The following is a 16011-nucleotide window of genomic DNA, read 5'->3' on the forward strand; positions in this document are numbered from 1 at the left end:
AAGATACCCAAGAGCTATAATTAAAGGGAAAATAATGATTTCAGACCTGAAAAGAGTTGTCTGCTTAGTAAATGTCATCTGCTAGGTTTGATTATACATCTACTTTAAGACCTCTGGCAAATACAAGTAAAAATGCTATGTTAATTTACCTATAAGTTGGATGCATTAGATATATTATTTTAAATTTTAGCACAATATCAAATATAAATAATTTTTACTCCTACTTTGAAAAATGTTAAGAACTAAAAGAACATTTAAAATCATTGGATAAAATAGGTAGTGAATAATTTCATTTAACTACAACTTGTTTATTTCTTTAAAAATATGTTATAAATATAAAAAAAGTAATTTAATGACATAAGTAATTTTAATGACAATTTTGTTAATTATAGTATTAGTGGTTAAAATAAAAAAATAAATGTTTGTTAAAAAAAAAGATATGAAGATTTAATACACATCTACATTGGCAGCTGTAGACCAAGGCCCAATTACAACCATTTTTTAATGAAATGAATTTTGCAGTGTGTAAAAAAAAAGCCCAGTCTGACCAGGATTTGGACCCATAACCTTCCATCCAGATAATAGGAAGAGATGCTACCAATATACACTGTAATAAGAAATTCAATCTGATATATTTTAGTACTGTTAATTAATATTGCTTTTGATGATTCACCCAAAAATTTTCAATTGGCTTTAAGTTTGGGAAGTTGCCTGGTCATGGAAGCATTTTAATGTTTCGTTTTTTGAAAACTTTTTTGGCAGTATGGCATGGCACCAAATCTTGTTGTAACAAGTCATTGTGGGAATTTGTTTTGAAGTTGTTGTTTCAACATACCAAACTGGAAGTAATAATCGATGACCTTAGATGTGAAACAACCTCAAAAAAATTTTTTTTCTGAGGATGTTTAACTGATTGTTGGATGTAAGCAGGTGGATTTATTTTCATCTGATGCTTTCCTAATGTATGGAACCCCTTGTTCCTGAGCATAAAAACGTGACTTGTCAGAAAACAACATTTTTCCAGTCCAGTTAGCATGTGATTTAGCCCACAAGAGTATTTTTTGCAAATTGCTGGTGTTAAAAGCTGCTATTTAGCTGGCTGACAAGCTTTTTGTCCAGCTGCAAGAAGTCTGCGTCTAACAGTTGTCATTTGTAAATCTGTACCACTGGCTGCTAAATCTCAATTTAAGCCCACAGCAGATAATTTTGGATCAAGTTTACTTTTACTCACTAATAACTGATCCTATGTTGGAATAGTTTTTCTTTTGCAACCACACTTGCCTTTCCTTTGAAATGAAAAAAACTAGTTTCTTTAAATTGTTTTAAAACAGCAAATTCATGCTATTAAAATGGCATTCACAATTCACATTCCTAGTCAACACCACAGTCAGAAGCTATTTGTGTCATACTGGTATGCTCAGAAAGAGAAACAATTTTCTGGAGTTATGTTCATTATTATATATTCAAGATATAGAACAAAAAAAATACTAACATATGATTTTGTAATAAACTTTCGCAAAACACTATAACATGAAAAATGCTAAATAAGCAAAGAACAATAACTTCACACTACAGACAACTTAAAGAATGGGTATGGTAAATCAGTCTAACCACAACATAGAAAAATCCCCCTGTGTTCAAATTATTTTGTATCCTATTGTACATGTTCTTTGTATCTTTAAGTTACAATTGCACAAAAAAGAAGTTATGGCAGTTTTTCATTTAGCCACATTTAGCCTTGTTGTTGTATCATAATAATATTTATCAAAAACTTCTGGGTGTTGTATCATAATATCTATCAAAAACTTCTGGGGATTAAAATAGATCATTAAAGTAAAGGTATATCAAGACTTTATATCTTGTTCAAACATTTACATGTGACGCATCTATATCTGAACCCACTACACTCCTCTCCACATTTAGGAGAAAGTATAGAAAATTGTTCAGAGGATAAAAATATAATTAATTAGTGATATATTTTTCAATAAAATTTATTAATAGAAACAACTATATAAAAAATAACACGAATAAAATATTCTACAAAAATATGTAACATTTATTAAACGTTACATACAATCCTTATAATCCTTTTATAAATTATATAAAAATAATTTTTAATGAGAAAAGTAATAATTCATTTTTGGAATGTAAATCAGTGGTGGATTTTTATCATAGAGATGGTAGCTGATGGTAATAAAACTATACAGTTTAATTAATACACAATTGAAACTTACCAATGACTCTATTACAGTATGCTGTTGACATACCAGCTATGATTTAAATCTAACCAGTGATGATAATATTGGAGAAATTATTTTTTTAATAAAATCGTTAACAAAATAACTTCACCTTATTTTGTTTTTTCCACATTGAAACATAAAAAACTGAAATAATCCTGTTATTCTACATCAACAATCATGTTTGATGTATGGTTTACCATAACTGGTTATATTATTATAAGAAAATATCATCATAACTTTTCACTTATGGTTTTTTATATGAGAAACATAACTTCTCAAAATATTTTGAGTATTATTAAATTAGTTTAATCAGTATTATAAATATATTTAATTAACATATGTTTAAATCATGTGTTAAAGGTAACACTACTGTATATGCTTCTTTTAATATACGAATGACTTCTTAATTTCTATAGGCATTACCTATACAAAAATATAGTTCAAAGGTCAAAAGTATTTTAGTTTATATAAAGTTCAAAATACTTTGTTTTTTTGACTATCTTTAAATTTCAAGTTCACATAATGAAAAGATCAAGTAAAATCTCAAGTTAAATAAATTTTATTAATAATACAACATTCTTTAAATTAAGCATATTTTGTGTTTCCCATGATTCAAAATGATATAATTTTTATACAACATTTTTTTAAAAACTATGTAAAAAGGTAGTGATGGTGTTGCAAAAGGGCCCAAAATTAAAAAAAATTCTTAAATATAAACAATTTTCTTTGAATACAGAGGTATAAATTTATTTCATTAATATTTAAATAAGGAATGAAGACTTAAAAATTCTGGTAAGTGAAGAATAGGTTGTAATAAATTCTATAATAATTCATAAGTCTCAATGATAACTTGTGCTATAGTATAAATATACAATTAATTATATGTATATATTTCTTTTATACTTCTAATTTATTTATTAATTCATAATATACATTTCCAGTTGCTTGATGAGATACTCTTCTTTTTAAATATTCAATAGTTCTTGCCTGAAACAGTACAAGTTATGTATAAACAAGTTAGACAAGATACTAAAAGCAAGCAAAATGGATAATAAGATTTATGCAAATAATTTGGATAAGATCCACTAAGATTATGAAGAAAAAGTTAGCATAAGATTGGAGTTTATTTAAAATTTTATCCTGAACGCATGAAAACATGAAGATTGATGCTGCACACTTTTGGGATTTAATAGAGGAAAATGAACATATTATTTAATGCTATTTTACTCTAATAAAATACTTATAATTGTTCTCAGCATAGTTCATATTACTTGGTAAAAATACGCTACACTATATTAGGAATGATACTATTGGTTCAAAATGTAGTTAAACAAAGCACACATACCTAAAGTAAAAGATAATTAATCTAAATTAAAAAAAAAAAGTTTTGATTAAAAAAAATAAATTAGGCATAGTTGAAATGCTCACATTTTTTCTTCATAAAGCTATCAACCAATTAAGGAACTGATTAATGAAATTAAAATAAAACATTGCCGCATGTTTGCGGTTCGATCAGGTTATTGAGAGACTGACAATTGAAAATGTTTGTATAATTACAATTTATTAGTTTAAGAATGCAAATAAAACAAGACAAATCAAAATAATAATGATAATAGTAGTAATACTAATATACAACTCACAATAATAATCAGAATAATAATGACAACAGCAAACAATAATAATAAATGTTTATAATAAACAAATAATAATCATAGTAATCACACCCACAACAATAATAATCATATTAACAATATTGTAACAAGACCGGTATAACAGGCCTGAGTAACAGATTCCTACCAATTATTATGAAAGTAATAGAATGTATAATAATTGGAGGAATCCAGAAAGGGACATAAAGGAGAACCCTTTTTGTAAAGAATAGATTCATTTATAATTGTCTTTGTTATAGTGCCTGCTAACACACAATGAACACCTGCTGTATGGTGAGAAGAGATCAGGCTTGGAATTCATGGGAACAAAAGCCTTGGTCAACTGATCTCACACAAGTTGGGTCTGGTCTGGCAGGTAAAGAGGCTAGAAGTATAAATAGTTCTGGAAGACCAGCTAAAAATCAGTTCTATTAGAACCAGTCTGTGAGGTGTTATGGTGTTAGTGCTGCAAGGGTAGTTCTGTGAGGAGAGGCTGTGAGTTGTGTGGGTTTAGTGGAGTTCTGCGAACCAGTCCAGCAAAACAGCAAGGAAAGTCACAGGTGTGAGTCTGTGAGATGTCAGTCCAGTGAGGAGTTTTGATTCCAGTTCGATATGAGTAAGATGATGCCACAAGTAATTCCAGTAAACAAGAAATACTATTGGTGAGTTACAGTAAAACTGTAAGTGTAAAAGTGAAAGAAATAATGCAATAAATTTCATTCATAAACTGTTAGGGTAGACAGCAAAGGTATTCACCAGTGAACTTTATACAATTGTTTGTTAATATAAGACTAGTGGTTAAAAAGGGTTAAGATTAGTGGTTTCTTTTGTTAATGGGTTTGAATTCTGGTCTTTTTTCTATTTATCTACCTGAAATAAATTCCGAACGATAATTTTTTTTTGAACTCTGTCTTATGTGTATCTGTATTGATTATTTACTATTGACATTTATCACTATTTGATATGTAAAATTTTGATTGTTACTCTTTGTTGATTATGCTATGTATTATGCTCTGCTTTTGTCATATTTACAGTTTTGATTATGTTATGTTAATACATACTACATGTCATGTACTATATTATGTATAAATTGTTTGTTTTTTTATTATTGACATGTAATATTATTATCATTTACTAATATTATTATCCTGATTATTATTGTGGTTGTAATTACTACATTAATATTTGTGTTCATTAATTGTTTTATTATTGTCACTTATTATTATCATAATTGTATTTATCACCATTGTTATTATTATTATTATTATTATTAAATTGTCTAGTTGTAATTATCAACATTTTAAACCAATAAACTGTAACTATATCAACATTCTAGATTATAAAACTCTCAATATCCTGATTGAGCCATGAACCACGCAACAATATTAATAATAGAGAGTGATTACATACAAAACAAAATTTAAAATAATTGTCAGTTTTTATTAACAGATAGAATATTGAAAACCAGAATTCAGTCCCATTGACAAAAGACATTAGCGTGACTGCTAATCTTAACACTTATAACAACTAGTCTTGTATTAACAACAATAGTACAATAGATAAGGCAAGTATAAATTTCTTTTACTCCAAATACCTTTGCTCTTCATAAACTACCCTAACAATTTATGAATGAAATTTAGTAAATTATCTCTTTAACTTATAGTCTAACAGTAACTCACCAAACCATTTCTTGTTTTCATGTACTGTCCACACTGGAATTACTTGTGACATCACCTTAATTGTGTTGAACGTGTATGTACTGAACTCACCACAGAATAGTCTCACTTCAAATTCACATAACTCCTTGCAGACCAATTTCAACTGGACTTTTCCAGAGTATTTATAATCCTATTCTCTTTACCTGCAGGACCAGACACTGGTTGAGCATGAGAATGATTGATTGAGCCTTTTCATTCCCATGCATTCCTAACATGTCCGGTAACTCTTGTCATGGAACATTTGTTTAGGTATGTCAGTGAGCAGTATTACAAAGAATGATTATTAAATGGACCTGTCACCTTTACTAAAAAGGTTCCATTAAGCTCCTTTCTGGATTTCTCCCATTATTATATTTTCTACTACTTTCTTCTTAATTGGCAGGAATCTGTTAGTCAGGTCCCTTATCTTGTTATAATATAGTAACATTCCTTTACAACATTGTACAAGTCAAGAAAAAAAACAGTTACATGGTTTATGTGACAATGATGTTAGATTCAATTTTTAATTTTATTTTTACTTATTAGTCCCAAAAAGTGGAAACAAAAAACATCTGATTTCAAAATAAAATACTTTATATGAAAATAAGACATATAATAAAAATAAATTGTTGTTAAAATAAGTATTACTGAGTGAAAAACAACTATTTCTTTTTAAAATTATCAATAACTAAAAAACTATTGAACAAGAAATCTGGTGAGAAGAGACTGATGAAGGGACTTGAATAAAAAGCATCAAAGCAATAAAATGCTAAAGCATTAAGAACAAAAAAGCAAAAAAAAAAAAAAACACTAATTGAAAAATGTAAAAATTGAAATATAAATCATAATAGAAAAAAATCTAATACCAAATAAAGGACTTGAAATATTAAATTTACTCTTAAAAGTTTTAAATTTTAGGCACAGTCAATCTGAATACAATATGAAAAATACATGTGTGTTCACTGACAACCAGTCAGTTCTCACTCTTTCGAGACCAAACCTTGACATTTATAGCATAACTAAATTTTAAGTGTAATTGCATAGAATTTTATTTAAATAAATGAAAAACAGATCTGAAGAAGACTGTTTTAGAGTAAGTAAATAGTTGGAGATAATTAAATATATGTTTTTTCATCACTTGATGCTATATCATTTATTTTTACTATTATTCTATTAATGTAATAATCTACTGTAATGACAAACTGGTATAATGAAAGAGGATGTAAACTACTTACTTGGTTTCATGGCTTTAAATTTTTATTTTGATCTTGGAATCATTAAAAAAAAAAGTGTTACAACTAACTTCAAAGGATAAGGCTTTCTTCTTACCAAGGCTTAAAAATAACATTTTATTTAAAAATTTTTACTATTTTACATTTCAAAAAACTCCAAATATTAAAATATAATTCACTTTCAACATAAATAAAATATAAATGTAAAAAAAATTAATGTTAAACTTACAGCTAGTTTAGAATCCAAAAATTTATGTTTGTTGGCTAGATTCCATAGATTTAAAGCAAGCATAGCTAAGCCAGGACTTGTTAGATCACCATGTAGAACAATTCTCATAAACAATTCATAAGCTAAAACAGACTGAAAGAAAAAGAAAATTTTTAAATATGAACTATGATAAAATCTTAAAAATATATTTTTATTTTCTTCATAATTAAATGCTTTAGATTTTACCTAATAAGTATAAACTGATAAAACTAAGGTACTTTTCAAGATGTTCACAGCCGATTTGCAGTTAGTTATTAGATAACGTTGATAAGAGAATACAAATAAATAGTATTTTTTTTCTTTTTAAATACATACATTGTACTGTAATATCATTTAAATATTAAAATAAATTACAGTAATTTACATACATCATTTACTGCATAACTTAACAAGAACCTAACCTGTATTTCTGCATTAAATGTGAGTGTCAATTTACGCGATTTCATTATATGCAGATATTTTCTGAAAAGTAATATCTACGTAAATTGAAGGTGCACTGTGTAATAAGTTTATATAAGTAACTAAATATATATAAATTTATATAATAAATAGATATAAAAGTATAAATATAACTGAATCAAATTTAACCTACACTCGCTAGTCAAGGTTAGCAAGTGAAGTGAGTAGGTTAAGTTTGGTTAGATTATATCTATAATTATTTATTATATAAAGTTAGATTATAATCTTATTTATTTTCTCCTTTCAGTGGCACCATCTATCAACTAACTACTACAATCACAACTGACTAACTACAGATCAACTACGGGCATCCTCTTGAAAAGTACCAAAACTAATACATAACAGATAGTGAAAAATTGACATGGCTGCCATTAACATTCAAATAATCATTTAAATATTTATTTCTTAAAGAGTTTTTATTTAAACTTAAATAGTGATGATTAAAATATCTCAATCTTTTTAAAACAAATTTATTAGATATAGACCTAATTATTATTTACAAATTTAATCTTTGCAAGGTGGTACGATAGTGTCTGTGAATTTATCTGAATAGTTCAGGGTTTGAATCCTGGTTAGGCTTGGCATTATTCATATGCTAAACAAATTCATTTATTAAACTGAAAACTGTTAACTATATGTTCTACATTTATTTGTCTCTGAAGAAAGTAAATAAATAAATATAAATAATAATCCTTTCTGTCCAGGTCACCAAGAATTATGGAAGGCAGTTGTAGGAAAGGGAAATTTTTATTTTCCTCAAATGTCTTACAATGCTGGTTGTTCTGCTATAAATCATAACCTTATTTATTTATTAAAAGTATGCATGTGGTTGTGTTTAAAAGTCAATTTACAATGAGCACTTTGTTCAAGTACACCAAAAAAGAAACACAAGCAATAATATGTTTTCTAAGTTCAAAAAGGATGAAACCAGCAGAAATATTTTTAAAATACACCAGCAATACGGAGAAACATGTTCGAGAATGTTTTATTAGTGGATTGACTGTTTTAGAAAAGGAAGGTAGGCCTTTCGTTTCTAAGAATAACAATATCGTAGTCGATCTCTGTCGTGGAGTGGTAGTGTCTTTGTCGTCTTTCATCCAGAGGTCCTGAACTCTATGCCAGTCAGACGTGCCATTTTTCATTTACTACAAATTTCAGATTTCATATTCCCATGCACAAAAATTCAAAAGCTATGGTGAATTCATCATCACCCCCCAAAAAAATCAAATTAATTAACAAACAACTCACAATAATCAACGAATAAAAGTAGATGAAGCTGAAAGTGAGTTGAACATATGCCATCCCTTGGCATTTTCAATTATCTATGATTCTTTAAACTTGTGTAAAGTTGTCCTCACTGAGTTCTACATAAATCACAGACATCCATCCAGAGAATAATGTGAAAATTTTCCAGTAGCTTTTGAAATGTGAAGATGAAGGAGATTAACAATTGATGAACATGAATTACCACTTTGAACCTAACTGGCAAAGTTTAGTCTACATCTACAAAAGTCCTTCATTTCCTATGATAAAAAAATTCAAATTTCACATCTGCAGGAAAGCTGATGACAATATTCTAAGATATGGAAAGCCCAGTTTTTATTCACTGACAGTGCATAGTAAAAACCACTTCATCACTGAAGGCAAAAATCAAGAACAAAAGTCATGGTAAACCTTCCAAAGATGTGAATTTGCTTTAGGATCATACTTGACCTCATATTAACAATAAAACAAAATACTTTCCTTCAAGATACTGGTTATGAGCTACTGGACCACACACTGTGGAATCCTGACCTAGTAACTTGTAATTTTAATTCTTTTGGCTCACTGAAAGAGCTATGCAGAAATCACTTTTTTTGGTGAAGAGATTATGGAAGTGGTGCAAAATTGGCCTACACTACAGATCAAAACGTTACTTCCAGGAAGACATTAAAAAGCTTGTTAAATGATTGGCAATAGAAGCAGGAAGGAATGATGAGCAAGTCAAGCACATTTCATTTATACAAGTACAAATAAAAGTAGTAGTTTTGTAAATTTTACTTTAATTTTTGTCTGGTCCTTGTACTAAATTGCAATAAAGGTACAGCTTGCAATTCATCACAGTTGCTGGAAGAGGGACACAAAATGGAGTCTTTCACAAATCCCCCCAAGAAAAATCATACAGTGAGATCAGGCGACTTTGATGGCCAGTGGTGAAATGACAACTTTGCAGGTCCCTTATGGTACTTCCATCATTGTTAAATGCTTGAACTCGCAGATGCTACTGCAGTTGTGCTCTACCTTGCTGGAAAATAAATTAATCAGTATCTGCTTGTAACTTCAAGAAAAGCCAGTTTTACAACATTTCCAAACATGAGATTCCTGTAACACTGTTTTCCATAAAAAAAAAAGTAACTTATACACTGTAAACTTTTTCTTGGGAATGGCACAGAAGACATTGAGCTACTGAACCCACTGGCCATCTCTGTTGCCTGACTGTTGTATAATGTTGGCTCTGATCCCATATCCTTACATTATGGTGTTTTACTTTTCCACTTAGATGAAATGTAGCCTTGTTACTGAACACTAAGAGTGAAAGAAAAGTGTCATCTTCCTCCTTATAGAGAATGAATTCACAGACCCCCACACATCATTATTTATTACCTATGCTGAGCGCTTGTACCAATTGAATCCTACTGTAAAACACACCAGACAGTCATATGAGGAATGGCTACTAGCTATTGGTTGTCATGAGTGGACATTCCTGGGCTGTTGGATGTACTCATTGCCTTTATCAGACACATGGGAGTAACCATTAGATTTTTCTGTTTATGTAAAAATCATTTAAATAGACATTGGCACTGCTGGTGTTAATGTTTAATGTTAAAAGCAATATGATATACAATGCCAAGGTACTGTAAATGAAAATCACACTGCACAGTTGTCACAGAATCAAAATAGTTGAAATGGAGAACGCAGAATGTTTACTGTTGCAGGGTTGCCATCTTTACGCAAACTGAAGGAAGCATATAACAAGGGAGGTAAGATACCTGTTGGCAATCAAGTGAAAATCTAGCATTCTTCTTTTATGTTACATGCTGTTCATTGGTAGTGAACAGTTCAGGAATTAAAGCCTTTTGAAATAATATCAATCTTTTTGATACATCTGTATATACGTATCTACACACACACACACACATGTATATATATATATATATATTTATATGTATATATATATATATATATATATAAAAATGAATTTTTGTTTCTCCGGTATGCATTCCAATACCATTCATCCGATTGTGATGAAACTTTGGTGAGTTGTTGTGCACACACCAACAAGGTTTCTGAATTAGTTTGGACCTGCTGGGGTCGAGATATTTTGAAAAATTGTAATTATGGTCCGATTTGGCTCATATTCAGAATATACATTAGTTTCGTGAAAATAAATATTTTTTTCACAAAATGGATCCACTAGGTGGCGCTGTGGTCAAGATATTTTGAAAAATTTTATTTATGGTCTGATTTGGCTCATATTCAGAATGTGTTACTTACATGGAAAGACGCCCTCTATGAATCGTGAGACCTTGCCATTGGTGAGGGGGTTTAAGTGCTCAGTGATACAGAATAGCTGGACCGAAGGTGCAACCATATCAGAGAGGTATCTGTTGAGAGCCAGACTAAGGAATAATTCCTGAAAGAAGGCAGCAGCGCTTTCAGTATTTGTTAAGAGTGTAGGTCAGGATGACTAAAACAGCCATATCAACATCACTCAATCCTCTGAGTACTGCGTGGCTGAAAGCAATGGAAAATTAAAACTGCTTTTTTTCCAAGAAAATGTAGCTCGCTGCATTTTTAGATAACAATGATTGAGGCGCCTTCCTTGGTAAAATATTCCAGAGGTAAACTAGTCCCACTTTCGGATCTCCGGATGGGGTCACCAGAAAATTAAAAAATAACATTCTATGAGTCAGAACATGGGATGTTAGAAGTCTAAAAAAAGGTTGGTAGGTTAGAAAATTTAAAGAGGGAAATGAATAGGATAAATGTAGATATAGTAGGAATTACCGAGGTTCGGTGAAAAAACGATTTTGGTCAGGTAATTCTAGAATAACTACTCAGCTTCAAATAATGGGCAGGCAGGAGTAGGTTTCATAATGAACAAGAAGATAGGGAAGAGAGTAGAGTATTTCAAAATGTATAGCGACAGAATCATTGTAATAAGGATAAAATCGAAACCTAAACTGACAACGTTTGTTAACGTCTATATGCCTACAAGCACCCATGATGATGATCAGGTGCATCAACACATAAAATGAGATGAAAATTTAATAATAGTTGGAGTTGCAATGCAAGCATTGGAAAAGACAAGGAAGGAAATATAATGGGTGAATATGGGCTGGGCAAAAGGAATGAAAGAGGGAACTGACTTATAGAGTTGTGCACGAAGTATAATTTAGTAATTGCCAACTCCCAGTTGGAAAAAGGCAGGTGATCCTGCAAGGTATCAGATAGATTATATCATGGGTAAGCAAAGATTTAGAAATCAACTCGTCAACTGCAAAACTTACCCTGGAGCAGACATTGGTAGCGACCATAAGCGACCATAATTTAGTGATAATGAAATGTAGACTGGGGTTTAAAAACCTGAAGAAAAGGTGTCACATGAATCGGTGGAATTTAGAGAAGCTTGAGGAAGAGGAGATAAAGAAGATTTTTGAGGAGGACATCGCAAGAGGTCTGAGTAAAAAAAATAAGGTAGAACGTAGAAAATATAAGAATGCTATTGATGGAGAAAGTAAAAGGAACTGTCGACAATTATAAAATACTATAAACAGGAAGTGCAAACTAGTGAACATTAGTAAAATAGACAAGAGCATACAGGAAAATTAAGGAAAATTTTGGGGTACATAAATTAAAATCAAATAATGTGTTAAACAAAGATGGTATACCAACTTATAATACGAAAGGCAAAGTCGATAGGTGGGTGGAATATAATGAAGAGTTATACAGAGGAAATGAATAAGAAAATGGTGTTATAGAGGAAGAAGAAGAAGTCAAAGAGGATGAAAGGGGAGAAACAATACCAAGATCAGAATTTAAGAGAGCATTAAACGATTTGAATGGCAAAAACGCTCCTGGAATAGACAGATTACGTGCAGAAGTACTGGGCAGTGTAGGTGAGGAAGCGATTGATAGATTATACAAACTGGTGTGTAATACTTATGAAAAAGGGGAATTCCTTCAGACTTCAAAAAGAGTGTTATAGTCATGATACCAAAGAAAGCAAGAGCAGATAAATTTGAAGAATACAGAACAATTAGCTTAACTTGCCATGCATCAAAAATCTTAATTAGAATTCTGTACAGAAGAATTGAGAGGAGAGTGGAAGAAGTGTTAGGAGAAGACCAATTTGGTTGCAAGAAAAGTATAGGGACAAGGGAAGCAATTTTAGGGCTCAGATTAATAGTAGAAGGAAGATTAAAGAAAAACAAACCAATATACTTGGCATTTATAGACTTTTTTTTTTTATCGTTTAACCTCTGGGTCCGCAGTCAAGCAATTCTTTCTGCAGAGGATGAGATGATTCTTTTGTAGCGTGAGTGAAAAATGCCATGCCTGACCAGGATTTGAACCCAGGACCTCCGGGTAAAAGGTCAAGATGCTACCACTTGCGCCACAGAAGCCGGCGGCATTTACAGTCCTAGAAAAGGCATTCAATAACGTAGACTGGAATTAAATGTTCAGCATTTAAAAAAAATTAGGGTTCAAATACAGAGATAGAAGAACAATTGCTAACATTTACAGGAACCAAACAACAACAGTAATAATTGAAAAACATAAGAAAGAAGCCGTAATATGAAAGGGAGTCTGACAAGGATGCTCCCTATCCCCGTTACTTTTTAATCTTTACATAGATCTAGCAGTTAATGAGGTAGAAGAATTTTGTTATTTGGGAAATAGAATTAGTAAGGATGGACGAAGCAGTTGTGATATAAAATGCCGAATAGCACAGGCAAAATGAGCCTTCAGTCAGAAATAATCTGTTTACATCAAAAATTAATTTAAATGTCAGGAAAAGATTTTTGAAAGTATATGTTTGGAGCGTAGCTTTATATGGAAGTGAAACTTGGACGATCGGAGTACCTGAGAAGAAAAGATTAGAAGCTTTTGAAATGTGGTGCTATAGGAGAATGTTAAAAATCAGACGGGTGGATAAAGTGACAAATGAAGAGGTGTTGCGGCAAATCAATGAAGAAAGAAGCATTTGGAAAAATATAGTTAAAAGAAGAGGCACACTTACTGGCCACATATTAAGGCATCCTGAAATAGTCGCTTTAATATTGGAGGGACAGGTAGAAGGAAAAAATTATGCAGACAGGCAACATTTGGAATATGTAAAAAAAATTGTTAGGAATGTAGGATGTAGGGGGTATACCGAAATGAAATGACTAGCACTAGATAGGGAATCTTGGAGAGCTGCATCAAACTAGTCAAATGACTGAAGACAAAAAAAAAACATGGAAAGAAATACCTCTGCCAAAACACCTGCTAGGTGGAACTGGGGATCGAGATATTTAAAAAAAGTTGTATTTATGGTCCGATTTGGCTCATATTCAGAATATGTGTTACTTACATGGAAAGAAATACCTCTACAAATAATGGACCCACTAGATGGCACTGGGGTTGAGATATTTGGAAAAATCACACATATGGAATGATTTAGCTAATATTCAGAATATATATTAGTTACTTGAAAAGAAATATTTTTGTGAAAAATGGAAAAAGGGTGAAAGAGAAGAAGAGAAAAAGGAGAGATGCAAAAAAGGGAAAGGTTAAATTTTGTGAAGTTCCGTAATGTTCAATTTTTTAATGTTTTATCAAACTTCCATTTGTGTTCATTTTATCTACATATATATATATATGCTCACGTATAGGAATGGTGAAGCATTGCCGGGGGGTCAGCTAGTAAATATATACACTTTTCTTTTAATTGTATTTACCAAATAATCTACTTCAACAGAAAAAAGTAAAAGCAAAAATATAATGTAAAAAAAGGCAAACAAAAAAAAGAAAGATTTTTATCTATTTTAATTTTGGAAATACTTTACAGTTATTCTTAACTAACAAATGGCTGAGCTCGTCAATGACTTATCTCTAAGACAGGTATCACAGTGAGCAATGCTGCTGCCATCCTGTTTTGTGTCACAAGTAATTAGAAAAATAATAATATAGATGACATGACATGTGGTTCTTTAGTAAATGTATTAATCATTGCATTTAGTCAGTAATGCAAACTATCATATTTTATAAGTTAATCGTAACAACTAAACATCAATTTTACTACATTACCATCTGCATTTTATTCCTTTTTTAAAATTATTTCATAACTGAAGGGTGATGAATTGATGGATTTGAAAAGCTTTTTAAATAAATTATTAAGTTTACATACAGCTTGCTAGTTTAATATGTTCATAAGTGATTTTTTGTTAATATTTATTTATTATACATTTTTTCTTTTCACGAGAACAAGGAGACTTGAATATTTACGCCGTCCTCATTCTAAGACATGTTTAAAAAGGGTATATATTCTACATATCATAATGCATCAGTGTAAATGTTAAGACATAATTAACATATTATTACTATATGATTTATCCAATGTTTATTATACAATTTTATCACCATATACTATGAATAAAAATTTACTACTAAAATTTACAACCATTACAGAAGTAGATGTCAACTAAGAATGAAATCATACAGTTGCTTATACCTGCTTTTGATATAATTTAATGCTGTCTAAATACTTCAAATGATTTAGAATCTCTTCAACCAGGGTTGAGCACATTTTATTAATTTCAGCAATAAATTTAGGATCAGATCCATAGAAAACATCATTTGAATCAACTGAAAACAAAATAAATTAATAAAAACTTTTATTTCACAATATATTAAATTTTAAAGGTTTAACTAATTCCTAACATTTCAAAAAATAGGTTTCATTCCAGTAGTAGAATATACAATAAAAATAAACTGGTAATTTTAAACATGAAATTCTTCAACTGTATAAATGAAATCATTAAGTAAAAAAAGTGATAATTCTGAACAATTACAAAGAAAAATTCGCAACATGGAAGTCTTGCCTTCTAGACAGCTATGGTAGTTTTAAGTTGGTTAAGCTATGTGCAGAATTAGATTTAGACTGGCTAGAAAATGTTAATCAGAACATTTTTTTCTAAATCCCTTATTTAGAAAAATAAAGAGTAACTTTTTAATTTTATTTTTTTTAAATTGAAAAAGTTCTTAATTTTATTTTTTTTTAAATGAGAAAGGCAGAAAGAGTATATTAAAACATAACTTTTATTACTTAATGCTTTCATTTATTATCTTGATTATATGCCTTCAGCGAGGTACCAGACTTTTCAAAGCATTGTTTTTAAAATTTAATTAAAAACATAATTTAAAAATATTGAAACTATACAG

General features: G+C 30.1%; 1 protein-coding gene across 2 annotated transcripts in view; it reads right to left on the reverse strand.

The window, feature by feature from the left end:
- Window positions 1-297: 297 nt before the first annotated feature.
- The window catches only part of LOC142324230 (VPS35 endosomal protein-sorting factor-like), a 97252-nt gene continuing 81538 nt past the window's right edge, over window positions 298-16011 (reverse strand). For both annotated transcript variants that reach the window (XM_075365062.1, XM_075365063.1), the window contains exons 18-20: window positions 15302-15435; window positions 7048-7179; window positions 298-3227 (exon numbers count right to left, since the gene is read on the reverse strand). In XM_075365062.1, coding sequence (XP_075221177.1) covers window positions 3138-3227; window positions 7048-7179; window positions 15302-15435 — 356 coding nt within the window. In that variant the 3' untranslated portion in view covers window positions 298-3137. The remainder of the gene's footprint in view (window positions 3228-7047; window positions 7180-15301; window positions 15436-16011) is intronic.

This window comes from Lycorma delicatula, chromosome 4 (genome assembly GCF_047948215.1).
Source record: "Lycorma delicatula isolate Av1 chromosome 4, ASM4794821v1, whole genome shotgun sequence".
In the NCBI taxonomy this organism is placed as follows: Eukaryota; Metazoa; Arthropoda; class Insecta; order Hemiptera; family Fulgoridae; genus Lycorma; species Lycorma delicatula.